This window comes from Morone saxatilis, unplaced genomic scaffold (genome assembly GCF_004916995.1).
Source record: "Morone saxatilis isolate NCDOM2014 unplaced genomic scaffold, NCSU_SB_2.0 Contig10, whole genome shotgun sequence".
Taxonomy (NCBI): domain Eukaryota; kingdom Metazoa; phylum Chordata; class Actinopteri; family Moronidae; genus Morone; species Morone saxatilis.
In genome coordinates, this window is record NW_023339652.1 from 472,033 (window position 1) to 493,524 (window position 21,492).

Here is a 21,492-nt window from a genome sequence, read left to right on the forward strand (position 1 = left end):
ATAGACTTTATTAATCCCCAAAGGGAAATTGGGTTGTAATAGCAGCCAGGTACATTTAAATACAATAAAATACAACAACATGGGGATTTCCAATGTTTACTTTAGACATAACATGAAATGTACAATCTTTATTCAGGTCTTGCCTGTCTTGACTTCATTGTTATGACTTTAGACTTCCTGTCTTGACTGGGGACTTACCTGCTTTGACTTGACCTGTTAGTCTAGACTTGACCAAAGTGTTAGCAGCTTAAGACTCACTTTTGACTTGCAGAACCCAACTTGGTCCTACCTCTGCCTCCTGTTCTGGCAGCCTGGCCGTCTGCTGGTCTGGGTATCTGCTGGTGTTGAGGTCTCTGCCTGTGTACAAATGTATCATCACTGTTGTTCCCTCCTTCAGTTCCACAGAGCGTCCCGCCACCCGGGTCTCCTGTGCAGATTGGACCTCAGTCCATACGCACCCCACCCTCAGACAAGACAAGGAGAGGCCCCCCTCCGACACCGCCCAAACCCAGGCGACCAAGTTAGTATAGGCTGGGGGCGGGGGTGTGACTGGAGCCTGCCTGCGCTAGCCTGGTTTCCTTCCACCTCAACTCAAACTCTGACCTCTCTGGAGGGGGTTTCCCAGCTTTACAGCATGTGCAGCGTCTGCTTCATTCTGACCAGCTTTATGTTCTTCTACAGCCCAGAAACAGAGTGAATGTGGATGTGTTGAGTCCTCTGTGGTTGCTGTCAGGATTTATGATCACCTCAGGAACAGCTATGATTTTTTCGTCATCCTCAGACAGACAGACAAGTTAAATCAGGCGTCCCGGGACAGATATTCATAAAACATCCCATCCCATAACCGTGTTTTTATTGTCCAAGAAGAGGCTATCAAGTGCAGTACACAAAGAAGTGAGTAGCCAAACTTTCTGGTCACACAAATCGGACAAATTAAATATCAAAATCAAAATCGATCCGTGGCCGTTATTTCATTTCCTATTTTGGACTTGAGCAGAAAAAATAAGATGGTATTAGTTTTTTGTTTTTGATCCATAAATGACAAATTGTTTTTTTAAATAAAGTAACTACTAATGACAGTAACAATGTTGATCAAATTTAGAAAAACAGTGAAAACAAACAATTTTAACGGCACATACATTGACCCTCCCATACACTTAATGAGAGTGAATGTTACCATTTAGATGTGTTTTTTTATGTATAATGGCCTCCTTCATCCTCCTCATTATCATCTGCTTCACCTTTCCTCTTTCTTTTTTGTTTGTCTGTTTTGATGTTCTATATGTTTCTAAAGCTGAGAACTACAGTGACTTTTTTAAGTGTTTTCTCTCAAAACCAAAGTTGTGAACATTTTATTTATATTTCATTCTTTTTCTCTTGCTGAAGTCACAAACTTGCAGCTCTGAGCTCTTCGTCCTCCAGACAGATAATCCTGTTTCCTTCATCTTGTCTTCATCTTTGCTGCTTTTTCCTTTCAGCCTCCGCAAACTGCTTCTCTCAGCACTGATCTGCTGACTAACAGAGACAAACCTGCAGCCGTCTGCCTGTCTGTTTGGTTTAACTATGTTTAATTTTAGAGATTTTGTGATGTATTGTTATTTTGGTAAATCCTCTCTTTTACATTAAGGGTTAGGAGTTAGAATTAAATCTTAGATTTAGAGAGTAAAAATGAGAGAAAAGTTCACAGTTTAGGTTTGTCAGTCACAAGGTAGCCCTGCCCTAAAGCATTCCCTGGTTTATTGTCTATTTTACTCTAAGTGGGATCATCATTTACTACATAAACATCATGCTGTATGAAAGAAGACTAGACTAGATTGAGACCTAAACTCATTAGGAAACAGTTTACTGAGGCTTGTTTGAACTCAAAACAGAAGTCAGATTCAGTGTGGACTGGACAGATGTCTTTATTCAGGGTTTGATGTACTTAGGAATTAGAAAAACATGAGTGGATGTTTGTGTGAATGTTTTGTTTCATCATTTTAACATCATCCCGCCATCTAACCCACATCTTCTGATTGTTCCTCACAGCCTGTAACCCGAACGCCTGCAGGGCGTCAGGCAGAGGTCTGCAGCCGAAGGGCCTGAGAGTGAAAGAAGTGGCAGATTTTAAAGTTTACACTAAAGGAGCCGGCAGTGGGGAGCTCAAAGTCACCGTAAAGGGACCAAGTAAGATGCCAAGACTCGAAAATACATATAATAATTTCTCCTTTTTAAACCTGTCTTTTGGTTTGTGATGCACCTTCACTGTACACGATGAGCAGTACTGATTGTGTGTGATCTTTATTTTGAATCCAGAGGGCCTGGAGGAGCCGGTGAAGGTTCTTGAGATGGAAAACGGGATGTATGAGTGTAATTATTACCCCATCATGACAGGAAAATACATCATAACCATCACCTGGGGAGGACACAGTATCCCACGCAGGTGAGATATTCAGCTGATCTTCTCCATCATTAGTTATCACACCGATTAAGTTACTTTGAGGTACTTGAGTGGTTTACACAGACCACAGTAATATGTTAGGCAGAAAGATAAGAGTGTTTTTTTATGATTATGATGACCCATTAAAAGTGTATTGCTCACATACAACTCTCTCTATATATAAACCTTACTTTTATTCAGTTCAGAATATTTTAAGATACAGTGCATGGTAATTTAATCTAATAATTCATATTTAAGTTGTTTGTTCAAGTTTGATTATTATTTGATGATTATTTTCACATTCAATTAATCTGCTGATTAATTCTTTATTAGGTAAATATATAATTAATTAATTTCAATCTTTCTGCAGTTTATAATAATGTGTGTATGTGTGTTTTCAGTCCATTCGAGGTTCAGGTGAGTGAGGAGGCGGGGCCTCAGAAGGTGAGGGCCTGGGGTCCAGGTCTGGAGACCGGTATGGTGGGGAAGAGCGCTGACTTTGTGGTGGAGGCCATCGGCACGGAGGTGGGAACACTCGGTATGTCACAAAGGATAAATCAGAACTCTCACCTGCTGCTCAGAAAGACTGACAGCTGGTTGGGGGCTGGGCTTAAAGATGCAGTATGCATGAATATGCACATACACCTAAACCAAAAGAGGGCAGGTGGTGAGCCGAAAGTGAGCAAATAACCAAATAAACAGCTAGGTAGAAGTATTTCTAAATATAAATATTTCTTTGTTTTGCTTACAGAATACTATCTCACAGATATATATAGCTGCACATCATCTTCATAGAAATGTAAATAACAGATTATTGTGGTTTCTTTGGCCAAGTAGTGACATGCAGATACAGAATTATAAAGGTCCCAATATAGAACCTTGAGGTACTCCACTGGCTACAGTCTTTGTAAATATATGTAGAACTGCACATACAAATAAGAAAGAGAGAGAGAGATCTGCTTACAAATGCTAATTATGGTCAAAAAGAGTGGTATATTATGTAGTTTGTGTCACTGTCTGCAGGTTTCTCCATCGAGGGTCCTTCTCAGGCAAAGATCGAGTGCGATGATAAAGGTGATGGGTCATGCGATGTTCGGTACTGGCCGACTGAACCGGGTGACTATGCTGTGCACGTCATATGTGATGACGAGGACATCAAGGACAGTCCTTTCATGGCCCACATCCTGCCTGCTGCCAATGACGTCTTCTCAGAAAACGTTAGACCAGAACCTCCTTGATTTTAAACCCACTTCACAGTTAAGTTACTATTAAACATGATGTGTTGAATATATATCCTCCCGTCCTCAGGTGAAATGTTACGGTCCAGGTCTGGAGCCGCTGGGCTGCATCGTCAACAAACCTGCTGATTTTACCATTGATACTCATGGAGCTGGCAGAGGAGAGCTGAGGCTCTACGCTCAGGTGAGAACTCATTAAATAATATTTTTTTGTGTGATGATCAGTGGTTGAAGAAATATTCAGATTTTTACTTAAGTAAAAGTAGTTATACCATGCTTTGAAAATACTCCACAAAAATTAAAAGTCCTACATTAAAATCTTTCTTAAGTAGCATAAAATGGAAATACTCAAGTACAAATATCTTAAATTTGTACTGAAGTAAATGTTTTTAGTTACATTCCATACTAACGATGATATTTTGATTGGAAATAAATTAAATCTGTTTGTGCTTCCAGGATGCAGAGGGTTTCCCCATCGACATACAGATCACAGATAATGGAGACAGCACCTATTTCTGTGTTTACATTCCCACTAAACCCATCAAACACACCATCATCATCACCTGGGGTGAAGTCAACGTCCCCAATAGCCCCTTCAGGGTAAGAAAACACAGTCACACACATTTACACCAGTACAGCTTTAATCAGTAAAACCAAGATGTGTACTGCTAAATCTGTAAGAAAAAAAACCATTACTGAACGCTAACGTCATTTGAAAACTGAAAATAAGATCCTATTTCACAGATATACATAGTTGCACATCATCAACATAGAAATGTAAATAACAGAGGACCAAATAAAGAACCATGAGGTACTCCACTGGAAAGGAGTAAGATTAACAGTAAATAAATGATATTAATACTGTGGGTGGTAATTGTTTAACTATTTATCCACATTGTACATTGGGGACCAGGTGACGATAGGAGAAGGCAGTCATCCAGAGAACGTGAAGGTTTACGGTCCAGGTGTGGAGAAGACGGGACTGAAGGCCAACGAGCCGACATACTTCACTGTGGACTGCAGCGAGGCCGGACAGGGTGGGACATCAAAATCTATCAATGTCTTTTAAACTGTTATTTCCATTACATTACTGTCAATATGTTGTTTTACAGATGATGTTTGCTTTTATTTCACTAATTTTCATATTGGTACTGTTATTACCTGTAGGCGATGTCAGCATTGGGATCAAGTGTGCTCCAGGTGTTGTTGGTCCTGCAGAGGCCGACATTGACTTTGACATCATCAAGAACGATAACGACACGTTCACGGTGAAGTACACGCCTCCAGGTGCCGGTCAGTACACCATCATGGTGCTGTTCGCCGACCAGGTGAGAGCGGAGACAGGTGAACTGCTTCTGTTAAACCTGTTTAAACGAGACATTAAACTTCACCTTTCATTTTAAAGGAAATTCCCATCAGCCCCTTCAGAATAAAGGTGGATCCTTCCCATGATGCAGCTAAAGTCAGAGCAGAGGGACCTGGACTCAACAAGATAGGTGAGCTGATTTCGCATCATAATGACTGGTTGAGTTACTGGTACAAGTACAAGTACAAATTCACTAAAATACTTAACTTATTTGAGTATTTCCATGTTATGCTATTTTATACTAAATACTACTACTCCACTGTATCTCAGAGACAAGTGTACTTTTTACTTCATTACTCACTGTAGTGGTTCTCTTTGTAATAAACCTCCAGATTATTTGTATTTAAACTTCTTTTATTTCTCTCTGCAGGTGTTGAAGTTGGAAAACCGACTCACTTCACCATTTACACAAAGGGAGCCGGTAAAGCCAAACCTGAGGTTCATTTTACTGGAGCAGCCAAAGGTGAAGCGGTCAGAGACTTCGAGATCATCGACAACCATGACTACTCGTACACCGTCCGCTACACCGCCATCCAGCAGGTCAGAAAACACTTTGATTTATAAAGTGTGAGCTGATAAATAAACTGATGTTAACTGAGGTTTGTGTCTCCATCAGGGGAACATGTCCATCACTGTGTGTCACGGAGGAGACCCCATCCCCAAAAGTCCATTTAACATTAGTGTGGCCCCCCCGCTGGACCTCAACAAGGTCAAAGTTCAGGGTTTGAACAACAGTGAGTACATCCGCACTGCTGGTTGTTACTTGAGGAAATGAGAAAACATTTTATCATACAGGAAGTCAAGTTCAGGTTAAAGGGAAACTTCAGTATTTATGACAAGCGAAAGCGTTGCAGCCAGCAGCAGTGAAACAGGCTGTAACATAATCCTTCCAAACAACTGAAGGGTTAGTTCAGATGTGAACTTAAACACCAAAGTCACATAATAACATTGACTGATGGAGCAGCAGTAGAAACTAAAGGTCTATCTCTGTAGGATTCCTTTCAATGATGCTGTCAGATACTGAGAATAACAATCTGAGTCTGTCAGTGGCAACGACAACTACTGTTAGTGGATGGACTTTGACGGTTGCACTTGTCTCCAAGGAAAACACAAAACTCTGGTCTGGGATAAAGTGTTCCTCAGAAGATTTTTTCCCAGACTTGCAAATACTAAAGTAATGTTGTGTACCAAGACTTGTTTATTTAAGGAAAGTTGTTGCAAATTGCTTTTAATTCTCACAAATAACCTACAAATATGTGTTGGTATTAAAATAATGAGTAAGCATTAACTAAACAGACTGCTTGTGTATCTGTGTTTGTGTGCGAATCAAAGAGGTGGACGTTGGGAAGGATGAGGAGTTCTCTGTCAGTACTCAGGGTGCTGGAGGTCAGGGCAAACTGGATGTCAAGATCACCTCACCATCACGTCGACCAATCCCCTGCAAGCTGGAGTCGGGCACAGCCAATGAGGTGCACACGGTGAAGTACATTCCCCCTGAGGAAGGGCCGTACAGAGTGGACATCAGCTACGACGGAAACCCCATACCAGGAAGTCCGTTCACTGTGGAGGGCGTCATGCCACCTGACCCTTCAAAGGTGAGTTACTGTAAAGACATTTTCCTTAAGGCTTCTTTCACTTCAGAATTATAATTAATTAACAGTGTTTATCTTTAAAAATCTGTTTTGTTTTGTTGCAAATCCTTTGCAATTGTCCACATGTAAAAGATCGAGAAGCATCATATTGTGTATCCCATTCCTGCATCGATAGTGAACTTAATTCGGGCAGCTGTTACAGGCAAAACTCACTAGATGGTTGGCAGTCCTGATCCAAGTAAATTTTTATGGGTCCAAGTATATTTTTCTTGGTCCAGATACACTTTTCTAAATAACCCTCCCTTGGTCTGGTGTTCTTTGGACCCAGGTTTATAGGAACTACCAGTTCAGTACTTATTCAATAATCCATCTATGTTGCGACTGATTAGCTCCAAACCTTTGACCATACGCTAACTTCTTTTATCAAACCTTTTCAACATGTCTTTGTGTCTCATCTCTTTTTACCTTCCAGGTTCGAGCCTACGGCCCTGGTCTTCAGGGTGGTGTTGTCGGTAAACCGGCCCCCTTTGCCATTGACACAAAGGGAGCTGGTACTGGTGGTTTGGGCCTGACGGTAGAGGGACCCTGTGAGGCTAAGATCGAATGCCAGGACAACGGTGATGGTTCCTGCTCTGTGTCGTACCTGCCCACTGAGCCCGGTGAGTACGCCATCAACATCCTGTTTGCAGACCAGCACATCCCCGGGTCCCCCTTCAAGGCTGTGGTCCAGTCGGTGTTTGATCCCAGCAAGGTGACGGCCAGCGGTCCTGGCCTGGAGCGAGGGAAAGTCAACGAAGACGGATCCTTCACAGTGGACTGCTCTAAAGCTGGAGAGGCTGAGCTCACCATCGAGATCATCTCAGACTCCGGAGCCAAAGCCGAAGTTCACATCCAGAACAACAGCGACGGGACCTACTCCATCACCTACATCCCACAGTTCCACGGCATGTACACCATCACCATCAAATATGGAGGACACGCAGTGCCAAAGTTCCCCACCCGACTACAGGTGGACCCGGCTGTCGACACCAGTGGGGTGAAGGTCTACGGACCAGGAGTGGAACCCAGAGGTGAGAGATTAAAGATATTATTCTACCCAGTTACAAGGTGGTAGAGCTGGCTATAAATCCATCATACCTGACACCAGATATATTACATAGTTCTAAAATACCATTAATTAATCTTTAATTTACCAATGAAAACACCTTTAAAATCTGCATCGAGTTTAATTTTGTACATTAATTAGTAAGTAGAATTTGAGGCAGGGGTACATGACTTTCACCATTGTTGAATTTGTTTCACACCCTAATTTCCTCAATTTACCTTAATTATCCATAATGGACACTTAGTGAGAGCAAATTTGGCTCCTTTCAGAACAGAAAAATGTGTGACTAATGTGAATAAACGCTCTGGTTTAGAGCCACACATTGTTGAACTATGGTTTCCAAACTGCTGTTCTGAGGTCTATTTTTACGATGAAGGGACTGTGTGATCTGGTTTGGAGTCTGCTCAGTGTGAGTCAGCCCTCAGTGGTTTATTTACTGGCCTCCTGGACTTCTCCAGAGTCAATTATCACAGTTAATAAACTCACAGGAGCACATTTGCAGTTTTGTAGGCTACACTTTTCTCATTATGTTTTTTTTTTTCTATTTTGGGCTCATTATAGATGAACGTGTTGCATTTAGCTTCTTTTTGTGACAGAAATATTATCGATGCTTCATACATTGGACCTGCATTTTTCAATCAAGAAATGTTGTTGGTCTGAATGTAATGAACGTCATATTTCTTCAGTTTTGATGCCGTTTTTTTGCTGCGTAGCTTTTTTCATCGACCTATGTCTTTGCTTCTGCATTTATGTATAAAGAATATAAATAACTTCAAAATGAATCACAATCAGCCCACCAGGAGTTGAAATATTTTCACTTTAAAAATGTCAGAAATCAGCGTCCTCAATAACCCCAAAATCTCCTATATTGTCCAAATCAGCCAATCAGCTGCTGAGATATTGTCTGTATAGCTGATTATGACAATAAACCTCTTGAATCTTGAATCTTAATAAGACTAATTATGCTAATTCTCTAAAATATGCAGGTTAGCATCTGACAGTTTGTCAATGCTGGAGATCCAGACTAAACATTCCTAACAGAAAACTGTTGTATTTAACATTTCTAGGTTCACAGTGGGGAAATACTGGCTCGCTGGAAAACAGACTGCTGTGTCATTTACGCAGGCTAACAAACTGACTTACATCAAAATAGGTTTTTCAATGACAGGAAACAGGTTGGAAAACAAGTGTAAATGTTTCTCTAGCTAAGGTTAGCTGTGGCTAGCTCATAGCTACCTTTAACTTGGTTCAGCTGCTTCAAACTTGACTACAGTTTGTTCTGTTTTGTTGATGCTGCAAGAAAGTCAGATTCTGGTCGTCTCTCCTTCAGAAAGTACTGAGGTTTAATTTCCAGTATTGTTGTTTTCTTCTCTCATTACGTTTTGGTTTCCTCTCTGCAGGTGTCCTGAGGGAAGTGACCACCCATTTCACAGTGGACGCCCGGGCTCACTATAAGAGTGGCGGCAGCCATATCAAGGCCTGCATCTCCAATCCATCCGGCGCCAACACCGACGCCTACATCACGGACAAAGGCGATGGGACGTACAGAGTGGAGTACACACCCTACGAGGATGGTGAGGCCTTTTATTCCACATATTAACACGTGTCCTTCGAGGCCGGAGGTGATGACACAATCTGCTGGACTGCTGATATGTTTGAGCTGAAAAGTGCTTCGGTCAGCAGAGAATGAATGTGGGAGCAGGCGGGAGGAGGGCGTACTGCTGGTTTATGGATGTTTTTCCACAGAAACACATTGCAATGTTGAAATGTTCCTTGTGGCTTCATAAAGCTTCTGTTTTCTCTGTGCCACAGTAGAGGGAAAGAGGCCAGCAAGGCATTTGTGGCAACAATTAAACTTGTTGCTCCAGAATGATTTCATCATGTTAATGTGGTAATCTGACAGATCCTGTAATAGGCAGACTCCAAATGTAAACACAATGTGACCCCACCACCAACATTCAAAGCAAAAAACATTTCAGCATTTTATTCAAAACCTGCTTTAATCCTGACAGTCTCCTGTCAGGATTAAAGCAGACAGTCTCCTGTCAGGAGACTGACAGGAAGTTTTTTAAGTTTTCTGATGCTATTTGTTTACATAAATGATTGAGTGATATTATTAATTACAGTATCATGTTTATTAAAGGTACTTCATTTAGGCACATGCTAACAGTAGGGCGCTAACAGGCTTCAAAAACTAAGCTAACACTGCAGTGAATTTTAATCACAATAACATGTTAACATGCTTTGAGTATTATAGTTGAACACCTTTTAACATAATAAATAATACAACAGTACAAGTCATCAGGATATAAACCATTGGTACTAGAACATACTACATGTAAGCATGTTAACATGCTAATGGTAGCATACAAACAGGCTCAATTTTAGTAGCTAATTTACAGCTACATAACAGGCCTACATATATTTTCAATGTTAACTCAAGTATGCTAACATGCTACATATGTGGTAATCATCAGTATGTTAACATCTTATAGCTAACATGCACATTAACAATAAACGTAGCAATGACAACATTCTGGTAGCACACTTACAGACTGACCTTAGCTTGCTAACATGCTAAATACTAGATGGTAGACATCATCACGTAATTTAATACGTCTAATACTTAACACTTGTTTACTATTACATGTACTAAATATAGGTATGATGCTAATAGTTGGACAGCAATAGGCCGAGCTTAACATGCTAGTGTGTTAACGTGCAGAATAAAACTCAGCTGAGTTTAATGCTGCGTTCATGTCACAGGGGAGCTATAACAGATCCAATCTGTCTTGGTATTTAATGGAAATGCTTGAAAACAAACAAAAAGGACGCCTCAGGTCAGCCAAGGTTCACTGGTCAAAGTAATGAAACCCCAATGTGATAGTAATAGTGCTCCAGTATATTTATAGTATTTATAGTATAGTATTTTTAATCGTCACTTGGCAAGCTCTGCAGTCGTAAATCTGTCTTACAATAATCTAGAGGCAAAAGGAACTTTTTAAGAATGCAGTGATTCAAGTAACTCAGGTAAAGAGCTGCAACAGAAACATAAAGATATAAAATGTGTGTGAGCTGAAATAAAAGAGGCCTATAACTGTTAAGGGAAGGATAGCAGAGTGAGAAGTGGGAGGGATGAGCGGCTGGTATTAATAGCTGGAGTCTGTCTGCTCGCAGCAGATGGTTTTCCACTGATAGTAATGCATTGTGGGACAGAAATACTCTCCCCTGTGGAGGCTTCAGTCTGACTGAGATTTGAATGATTCTGTCGTCTTCTGCTGCTCTAAAACACACTTTTATAGGTTGGTAGCTAAAGGGTTGCTGGTTCAAAACCCTCCACTGGCTGGAAGGAAAGTTAGTATCAGTCAAATATCAAAGTTCCTTTGAGCCAGAGACTGAACGTAAAGCTTCACTGGGTAATGATGTTAGTGTGAGTAAGGATGAAACAAGTTTACAGTAACTCTTTGTCATATGCAGGGTTGGGTAAAACCCGATTATATAAAGAATACATAAAAGCATACCCTGCCTTATGGTCTGTCTGAAACTAGAGACTGAAACCATGAACTCATCAGGAAACTGTTTACTGAGCTGATAAATCCAGTCAGAAGTCGGCTCATTCTAGATTCAGTACTATTTTCTTGCAGCCAATGCTTGCTGGCCATTAGAAAGAATGCAGGTTTAAGACACTTCCTCATTGTCTTCACTTTACAGACCCAGAAGCCATTATATGTACTGTCAATGGATACACCAGTCATATTTCCCAGCATCCACACTCATCAACATCCAAGCTACCGTACCTTGACGTCTGGTGCTTTGGGTGCTAAACGCTACATGTTAAACTAACTTGATCTTTCTGTGTCTGTCTGCAGGTTTGCATCTGATTGAAGTGTTGTTTGATGAGGTCTCGGTGCCTAAGAGTCCGTTCAGGGTTTCAGTGACGGAGGGTTGCGATCCCAGTCGAGTCAGAGCCTACGGTCCAGGCCTGGAGGAAGGACTGGTTAACAAACCAAACCGCTTCACTGTCGAGACCAGGTGATTTTTTGTTTGATTTTAAAAAAACAAATCTGAATGTGCCCTTACTTCAGTCCATCCAAACTTTCCTCTTCTTTCTCCTCTACCCGGTCTCTTCCTCAGAGGTGCTGGCACCGGAGGTCTTGGCCTGGCCATCGAGGGCCCATCTGAGGCGAAGATGTCATGTAAGGATAACAAAGATGGCAGCTGCAGCGTGGAGTACATTCCTTTCACTCCTGGAGAGTACGACGTCAACATCACCTTTGGAGGCCTTCCTATCCCAGGTGTTGATCTGAACCGGCCTGTAGGGTTTAGATTTGATTCTGTTACAGGTACAGCATTCACTAATTTCTGGCCACCTCTCTATGTGCTACAGGGAGTCCATTTCGGGTTCCAGTGCGAGAGTTGGTGGATCCCAGTAAAGTGAGGTGTTCAGGTCCCGGCCTGGGCAGTGGAGTCCGAGCCCACGTCCCCCAGACCTTCACTGTAGACAGCAGTAAGGCTGGGGTGGCCCCCCTGGAGGTCCAGCTCTACGGGCCCACGGGTAAGACCCTGTTTATGTACCTGCAAGTTTCATCCACTAATCCTTCAGGGTCGGATTTACCAAGGATTGAGGATTTAGTCAGTCAGCGGTTCTTGTTTGTAAAGGCCACATATTATGATCTGTGAAGGTGTTGAAACTTCAAACATCAAAACAGCCACACCGATTGTTTTCTATGAATAATCTTTATGCTTAGCCTTGATACTTACCCAGCCCAAGTACTTATATCCAGGTGAAACCCAAACCAAAAAACCATCCTCCGGAACTGGATGATTGAATACCAAAAGGATCTGAAACACTGATAAATTTTAGTCAGATGATCAATTCCATCTAGAGCCAAGACAGTCAGTCCAACCCTCAAGTCATAACCATAGATGAGTCTTCACCCTCAGTTCTCAGTCACTTACTCAGTCCTAGTTCAGAACCAGTCCCTTCTAGAAGTGAAGGTCGATCTTAAAGTCCAAACTTTGGTAGAATTTATTTTGAAACTCTTTCTTTTGAACCTCTGGGGGGTCTTCAGGTGTGGCGGAGCCAATCAGCATCACCGACAACAGCGACGGCACTCACACGGTCAACTACACTCCTGCCAACGACGGTCCGTACACGGTGTGCGTGAAGTACGCTGATCAGGAGGTCCCTCGCAGGTCAGTACCAAAGAGATTCATATGTACCGGTAAGTCATGATCTTACCGGTTCAGGTTTCACCTTTCACCTTTCAAACTGTCTCTTCTTAGTCCTTTTAAGATCAAGACGTTACCGGCTCATGACGCCAGTAAAGTTCGAGCCAGCGGTCCAGGTCTTAATGCATCCGGAGTTCCAGCCAGTCTCCCGGTTGAGTTCACCATCGATGCCAGAGATGCCGGAGAGGGATTGCTCACGGTTCAGATACTGGTGAGTCTCAGATTCCTGTCCGGACTTAGAAAGAACAGGGTTACACCTAAAAGGGTACCCCGAAACCCGCTCAGGACGGCCTATATAATGTATGTAATGTCTTGACTGATTTACATTTTGAAAACTATAGAAAAAAGATAAAGCAACTTAAGTTTCAAGGCAGAATATGAATTCTGATTTTGTAAATAAGTAAAATCTGTAACCAGGACATTAAATAATACTACTTAAAGAGGCAGTGTGAGGGGATTTAAACCACAGTATCGAACATTAATGTGATCATTTCATCCAGGATACACACAAAAACAACAGTGTCTGGGTACTTTGTTGTGTTGTTTTTGTGCAGATAATTGATCAGCATCAGTGTAGCCAGCTCAGGCTAAAGGCACGATCACACCAGAATTTATAGCACTATAGCAATATTGCGGATTCTCCCCATTATTATCACCTGGTACAAATTTGTGTTTATTCCCATGTTTGCATTGATTTTATTTGTAATCTTGTCGTGTGAAAAACTCACAAGGCTTGGCATATGTTAGACTTCTCACGGCAAAAAGCAGACAGCTGTGAGATCTTGAGAAAGTCGCTGATAAATAACAGAGTAATGTACAGAGTGCTGGGTCCACTGGTGAGGCTATAAATCATCATTCTCTGGTGTGATCGGGCGATGAGCCTTACGTTGACAACAGGAAACAGTTCATAATCATACAGACAAGTGAAGATGAATGTGAGCTGTAATAAGACTCATAATAGACATGTAATTTCTCATAATCTTTCTCTTTTAACCCCTTAATTCAAACTCTCCATGTAACTTCCTGTTTCCCCGTTGGGGGCTTGTTGCTGTTGCTGCAGGGTCCGGATGGGTGCAGGCGCGAGGCCTCTGTGTTTGTGGAGGACTGGGGCAGGAGGGTGTGGGAGACACATATAGTAAAGAAAACCATCCCCTTCAGTATTCATAAGAGAGGCTGCGTAAGGCCTGAACTCAACTCTTTCACCTCCCTCCCCCATCACCTCGTCTCATGTCTCCCCTCCTTCCTTTCCTCCCTTTGTTCACCCAAAACAGGGGATATAAAGACATATATGATACAAATAAGTGTAGTTCTTTCAGATGAAGTTGATGTGATATGTTTGAAAGCTCCAGAACAGCTACTAAATGAAGAAGGAAATAGGAAGGGTCAGTTGTAAGACTACCAATCCCCTTTTTGCTCTGCTCGGTCAGAACCTCGGTCAACTTCCTCCTTTCCTGTAGATATGCTAGATAGGCTAATCTATGTTACTATATCTAGACAACCACATTTTTATCTTTCAACCATCTTCAAAAACACTAGCTAACTAGCTAGCTAATCTACAGTAATTATTTTTGAAGATGGTTAAAACATAAAAGATATATATTCATACATATGTATATATAGTCACATCTTAAGTTGGCTAGGGTTAGCAAAACACTAGCTACCTAGCTAACTGCCAATTGATGTACATTAGATTAGCCAGTTAGCTAGCGACCCCCCCACTCCTTCCTCTGTAGTCTTCCTGTGAACTGACCTCCATTCAGTTTGTCTAATGATCTAACAGACAGATGTGGTGTTCAGTCCTCCACTAACCGGAGTGCTTCGTAAACCTGCCTCCATCCATCCACCCCTCCTCTGCTGCATTCGGTAGTTAGCTCCTGTGTGACGTTGAACTGTGAACAGTACATGTGAGCACTGTGAACACCACTGGTCTCAAACCTTCAGGATCCGTCAGCAGTTTCTGGATGACACAGTTTGGTTTGAATGGAAACAGAGATGATGAAATCCAAGAAAATCTGTACTTGAGAACCAAATTCCACCAGTTGGTATGTTAAAAAAAGCCTCAGAAGTGCCTTCTTGGTTGCCCCCGTGGCAGATAAAACATGATAAAGTTCCCTCTACGGTGGCTTTGTTGGCTGGTGTTGTGGGGCAGTCGGCGACGGATAACGTTATTCAGCGTGGCTGGGTTGCAGCTACCTGGCTAATTTTAGCTTGCTTGCTAATGTTATTGCTCATTTCTAACATATGTATTCTGACAAACGGTGACAAACGGTGTTGATTTTAGCCAACAATGATGCTACTAGCTAAGATGATGCATTTTGAAGTAACGGCCGTTGGAACGGCGGTTTGGCACCGGGGCAGCGTGCAGAGAGTCGTGATACATTTATAATGAAACCCTTTTGTAGCATGTAGCATGTTTATATCACGTTATGTCCACCGGAAATCATCACCATTGAGACCAAACTGAAACGTTTGCTTTTCACAATAAATTTAATGAAAGTGTTTCTCACAATTGATGCTGGGAACTTAAATTTAGTAAGTAAGTAAACAAAAATTGGACAAAAACATGCAAGAAAAATAAAAGTGTAACCACAGCAGACGTTACACTTAGTGTGAAAAGACACCGATACAGAAATTGATGTTAGATGGGATCAGTCGTTACAGCTACAGTAGAGACCACTGATGGCCAGTACCTCACTTACAGCACAGTGGTGTCCTACAGCAATAAAACACAGCTGACTTCCTGTCTGTGTCTCCAGGATCCAGAGGGAAAACCCAAGAAGGCGAACATCCGGGACAACAGAGACGGGACTTACACGGTGTCCTACGTACCGGACATGGCGGGACGGTACACCATCACCATCAAATACGGAGGAGACGAGATCCCGTACTCACCGTACCGCATCCATGCCCTCCCCACTGGAGACGCCAGCAAATGTCTGGTTACAGGTCAGACTCCGCCCTTCTCTCCTCTGGCAACCAATCAGATTTCATCAAACTGTCACAGCATCACTGAGTCTCTTGTTGTTTTCCTACAGTGTCAATCGGAGGTCACGGACTGGGTGAGTGAACTGATTATACTTTATACTAATTATACAACCTGGGTGGTTGCAATGGAAGCAACCATTAGCATACAGATTATTGATTCTGTATCTTATTATAATGACAGAATTACTCTAAAATTTCTCCAAATTATGACTTCAGTTTAGCAGCATTTTTTTTTCAATTAAAAAGAAAAAAATAGTCGAGGTGATCAATCTTGATTAACATCCTGCTCTGTCTCGTCAGGATCAGGTATCGGCCCGACCATTCAGATCGGAGAGGAGACGGTCATCACCGTGGATGCAAAGGCAGCTGGGAAAGGTAAAGTCACCTGTAAGGTATCGACCCCTGACGGCGCGGAGCTGGATGTAGACGTGGTGGAGAACGCCGACGGGACGTTTGATATTTACTACACGGCTCCGGAGCCCGGGAAATATGTCATCACCATTCGATTCGGAGGGGAAAACATTCCCAACAGCCCCTTCCACGTGGTGGTGAGTGGCACCATGGTTCGGTTCGCTGTGATGATCAGCTTTTATTACAGGATCATTATACCTGAAGCCAGCTGAAAATCATTAACACTGGAAAAAGTCCAAAAGGGAACTGGATCAATGTTCTGTATGGAAGCTTGTTTCCACCAATGTGATGGATAATGGATAGAATAAAAAACTTTCTCAAAATAATGAAAAACTCAAAAAAAGTTAAATTAATTTATTTAATAAACCGTTACATTGGCAGAAATGGTCTTCTGTAATATTCTAATACTGTGATAAAATGCGGTTTTACAAATGTTGTGTAGCATGTTGTGTCTTCTCTAACTGATGTTGTTGAAGGCGTGGTTGCAGCCTTACTGAGACTGTGTGTTTGTGCATGAAGGTGTGTTTTTCTAAAGGTTGTACCTTGTTCCCTGTCAGGCGAGTGATACCGTCCCAATAATAGAGGAACCATGTGACAAGCTTCAGTTACAGCAGGCCTTCACTCCCTATGTGGGCTTCTCCCCTCAATGGGTACACAGGATCCTGTCCTCTTTACTGGAGCTGTCCCAGACCTACAGTCAATAACAACCCACATGCACTTATTGATCTTCTATTGGCTCAGCATGCTGCATGTTTAATCTGCACGATCATCTGTTATCAGCTAGCAGCCAACTTCATGTTCAACTTCAGCTGCAAGTTTTAGTTTTTATTAAGAAAATAAAGAGCTTCAGGCTGCTCAGCTTTTATTTCTTATTTTATCCAGCTTTATTATTATTATTTATCCATTTATTTGATTTTTTATATTATTTTATCACGTCACTTTAATTTAATAAAATCCTTATTTTATTTATTTATTCATTTATTTTACTTTTATTTAAATTGTATCTTATTTTTATTATTTTGAGGATGAATTCTCATTTACGATGACCTGGCCAAGAGCCAGCCAATTTAGTGTAATTGTTTTTGTTTGTATTATTTTATTTTTATGTTTTTTAACTTTATTTTATCTTTTATTATTTTGCTTAGTTTTTGTATTTTATTCATAGTATTTATTTATTTTATTGTTTTTTAATTACATTTATTAGGGTCTGAGTAAAATATTATATGTTATATTACTGTTTATGTAGCAACTTAAACTTTTAACAGTTAAAAAGGATGCTTTGTTAAATCCTTGTGCATCCAGCCTGATGCTCTCTCAGCATGCTGTCCTTCCTCCGCCTCCTCCTCCTCCTCCTCTCTCTGGACGGTGTCCCAGAGTTCCCAGTATGGTGACACTGACACTCCTCCCCTCTGGCTCTGGTTTAGGCCACCGATGATCCCATCAGCCCCGTGGACGGGATGGAGCCGATGCTCCGCCCCTTCAGTCTGGTCATTCCCTTCACTGTGCAGAAAGGAGAGATCACAGGTCAGAGCTGCTCTCTTCATTTCAGTTTGTTTGTCTCTAATCTTTTCATCAGTGTCTAATCAGTTGATAATAGGAATTGTTTTTATCTACAGAGGCACAGGGTCCTCTTCTGGTGGAGTCTGCCATGTTGAACCATCATGTTTTTTGTGTCTTTGTGATAAACTTTTCGTTTCCTTGTCGTCGTTTTTTGTCTTGTCTCAGAGTCCGCCAGGTTGAACCAACATGTTTCTACAGTAGCCTGGAAATGACAAACCAAACACTGGCTCTGGATAAGAGCATCAATGTTTTTCAAGAGTTTTGCAGCTACCCTACTCCTTATAAAATTTAGTAGTAGTGGTATAGTTTACTCACAGTGGGAGCCAAGGTAAGTTAACAACAACTGTTTGTATATTTTGTCCTCCAGGTGAAGTGCGAATGCCGTCCGGGCGAACTGCCTGTCCTCACATCACAGACAACAAAGACGGCACCGTCACAGTGAAATACTCCCCGACAGAGCGAGGCCTGCACGAGATGGACATCAAGTATGATGGAAACCATATCCCAGGTAACACCAGATCACGTATCTACTTCATATTTACTTGTTTACATGTTTTCTGCTGTTCAGGCTCGTTCGGAGCAACAAGGATTAATTCAGTCAGAGGTCTCAGTTTTTGGAAACAAACAGTAGAGTATCATCAGCAAACAGCTCGACTTTAGGATGAATTGGACATTGTCTATCAATCCACGTTATCAAACTTTGCTATTCATGATAGTCCCCTTGTGTTTTCTCTGTTACAGGAAGTCCACTCCAGTTCTACGTTGATGCCATTAACAGTGGTCATGTGACGGCGTATGGCCCTGGTCTGACTCATGGGACGGTGAACAGACCGGCCACCTTCACCATTGTTACTAAAGACGCTGGAGAAGGTATCAACAACTACTGCAGATGTTTCACATTAAAAGCCTTGCAGGAAATGAAGGGATTATGCCCTCTGAGTCGTTGGAAAGCTTTTATATTGAAATAGAACTTCAATTATACTCGCCAATAGAAATGATCCTCCAGTGCTTACATTGGTGTTTTTGCTTATTGTGACGTCACTTTTTCGAATATCTTGAAATGATTTGTATCCCTAAAATCTGTACAACCTCAGCTAAAATGTTAAATAATCAATAAACTATAATCATTGAAAAATGTATTGAAATTGAGTCATAATTAAGAAAATACAAAAATGTGACCTGTTTGTAATCGTAAACATTTTTTGTTTAGTTGCTCTTGGTAACGTAGTGTAGTGATGTCACCTAAAGCTGATGTTAAAGACATAAGCCTTAGCTTTGCAGTGCTAAAAGAAAGGACGCTCAAGCTGTTATAGTTTTTAATTTTACATTGATTTAAACAGGATACTGCAGGAGGTTGATTTTAAGAGGCATAGAAGTGACTGTAAGTGTGAATCAGAACAATGTTGTTTTGATGTGTTATGTACTGATGGAATTAGATTATGTAGTACAGGTTTAATTATAACCTGCCCTTAGTTTTACAGAGCCATCATTAAGGACCAGGGCTTTATTTGTTTGTCTCTCTCTGCAGGTGGTCTCTCTCTGGCCGTTGAAGGTCCGTCTAAAGCTGAGATCAGCTGTAAAGACAACAAAGACGGGACCTGTACTGTGTCGTACCTGCCCACCGCACCAGGAGACTATAACATCATCGTCAAGTTTGATGACAAACACATCCCTGGCAGCCCCTTCACGGCCAAGATCACTGGTACTGAAACACTGTACCCTGTGTGTGTGTGCATTTTAGATGGAAGTGAACCCTTTTTGAATTCCTTTAGCTGCACGTCATTCTGCTTATTACAAGCTTCTCTAGTTCTTCATCTAAACATTTCACTTGTCTTTTACTCCCTTATTTTTTGACAAACCAGAGCTAACCAGCTAAAAAAATGTAGCTCCTCTATGGTGGAATTTGTAGACTCTCTGCTTCAGTTACATCAGCTGATTGGTGCTGATAACAAACTGATCAATCACAGCCCCACTACTTTAGCCCTGTCATATTATGGAGTTCCTCAGGGTAAAATTTTGTGATGACTTTTATTTTCTTAATAAATTCTTCTCCTTTGTCTCTTTGTATATAGTCATGGGATTCAGTTTCACTTTATGCAGACGATACTCCGTTTTATCTTTCTTTGTAGTCCACTGTCCTTTTTAGATATGAAAGACGGGGACAATTATTATTTATTGTTTATGTAGCCAACTGTGTTTCCAATATTGTTTAACTATAATTTATTTTTTGATATGAAAGGTTTCTGCCTAAAGTAAACTAAAGATATCTTTTCAGTATTGAGAAAATTAAAGTTTGACATTTTAGACTTTTTGTGATCAGTTGCACTAACTTAAATGAAATGTCACTATATCTCAGTCTCTGTTCCCAACCTTTTAATAGGTTTCTGTTTTGTGATTACATTGTATTATTTTATATATTTTTTCTGTTTTGATATGACTGATCTCCAGGTGACGACTCCATGAGGACATCTCAGCTCAACGTCGGCACAGCAACAGATGTTTCCTTGAAAATCACAGAGACGGACCTGAGCAGCCTGATGGCGAGCATCAGAGCGCCGTCTGGAAACGAGGAGCCGTGTCTGCTGAAGAGGCTACCCAACAGACACATCGGTCGGTTTTCACTCAAAGTTCACGTTTTAGTCTTTTTGTTAAGAAACGTTTGGTATGCAATGTAAATTCTTCAAAAGAACTTTGGTAAAATGTGAGAAAACATGACAAATTGCTCAGTACCTTTTTTATATCATATTTTTTGTTGTTTAGTCAAACACAAAGATAACTTATATCAGCAATAATCAGTGAGTTTTTGAAATTTTCATTTGTGCAACTGATTTTAGGAAAGTACATTTTGAAGTAAAATCTCCAAGAATCAGTTTAATAGATGATAGAAGGAAGAACAAAATGAACTCCAGTTTCTGACAATGGTTCTTTCTGCCAGCAGGGATCTCGTTCACACCGAAAGAAGTAGGCGAACATGTGGTGAGCGTGAAGAAGAACGGGAAACACGTGACCAACAGTCCGTTTAAGATCATGGTCGGTCAGTCGGAGATCGGAGACGCCAGCAAGGTGAAGGTTTACGGTCAGGGGCTGGTGGAGGGGCATACCTTCGAGGTGGCCGAGTTCATCGTTGACACCAGGAACGCAGGTATGAATAACACCTTTGTTTAAACAGGGAGTTAGTTAATATCCGACATCTGAGGAAAGAGTATGTTTATTAGCTGTTCGTATGATCTTCCTCAGACTCAGTTTTAATGGTGGACTTCTTTGAAAGTTATTGATAAAAAACTCTGATTGGAAGACACCGGATATTTGTTATTTTAATCCCCTCTGTCCTCCTCGGTGCTCTCAGGTTATGGGGGTCTGGGTCTGTCCATCGAGGGTCCCAGTAAAGTGGACATTAACTGTGAGGACGTGGAGGACGGGACATGTAAAGTCACCTACTGTCCAACTGAGCCTGGAAACTACATCATCAACATCAAGTTCGCCGACCAACACGTCCCAGGTATAAAAACACAACTTTATTATCACTGTACAAACACACAACTTTATTAACACTGTACAAACAGACAACTTTATTATCACTGTAC

The 21,492-nt window shown here is 41.4% G+C and overlaps 1 protein-coding gene across 1 annotated transcript in view; it reads left to right on the forward strand.

Annotated features, from left to right (window-relative positions):
• The window catches only part of LOC118341865 (filamin-C-like), a 41,245-nt gene that overhangs the window by 8,323 nt on the left and 11,430 nt on the right, over positions 1-21,492 (forward strand). Inside the window, exons 10-40 of the mRNA XM_035680270.1 lie at positions 398-520; positions 2,029-2,166; positions 2,296-2,422; positions 2,821-2,957; positions 3,443-3,636; positions 3,728-3,841; positions 4,114-4,257; positions 4,571-4,694; positions 4,825-4,985; positions 5,063-5,153; positions 5,394-5,563; positions 5,640-5,757; positions 6,356-6,618; positions 7,088-7,685; positions 9,121-9,294; positions 11,590-11,752; positions 11,855-12,015; positions 12,108-12,275; positions 12,793-12,916; positions 13,007-13,163; positions 15,709-15,898; positions 15,988-16,011; positions 16,238-16,485; positions 16,906-16,998; positions 17,773-17,872; positions 18,276-18,416; positions 18,650-18,778; positions 19,437-19,610; positions 20,357-20,518; positions 20,847-21,050; positions 21,255-21,407. Coding sequence (XP_035536163.1) covers positions 398-520; positions 2,029-2,166; positions 2,296-2,422; positions 2,821-2,957; positions 3,443-3,636; positions 3,728-3,841; positions 4,114-4,257; positions 4,571-4,694; positions 4,825-4,985; positions 5,063-5,153; positions 5,394-5,563; positions 5,640-5,757; positions 6,356-6,618; positions 7,088-7,685; positions 9,121-9,294; positions 11,590-11,752; positions 11,855-12,015; positions 12,108-12,275; positions 12,793-12,916; positions 13,007-13,163; positions 15,709-15,898; positions 15,988-16,011; positions 16,238-16,485; positions 16,906-16,998; positions 17,773-17,872; positions 18,276-18,416; positions 18,650-18,778; positions 19,437-19,610; positions 20,357-20,518; positions 20,847-21,050; positions 21,255-21,407 — 5,067 coding nt within the window. The remainder of the gene's footprint in view (positions 1-397; positions 521-2,028; positions 2,167-2,295; positions 2,423-2,820; positions 2,958-3,442; positions 3,637-3,727; positions 3,842-4,113; positions 4,258-4,570; positions 4,695-4,824; positions 4,986-5,062; positions 5,154-5,393; positions 5,564-5,639; positions 5,758-6,355; positions 6,619-7,087; positions 7,686-9,120; positions 9,295-11,589; positions 11,753-11,854; positions 12,016-12,107; positions 12,276-12,792; positions 12,917-13,006; positions 13,164-15,708; positions 15,899-15,987; positions 16,012-16,237; positions 16,486-16,905; positions 16,999-17,772; positions 17,873-18,275; positions 18,417-18,649; positions 18,779-19,436; positions 19,611-20,356; positions 20,519-20,846; positions 21,051-21,254; positions 21,408-21,492) is intronic.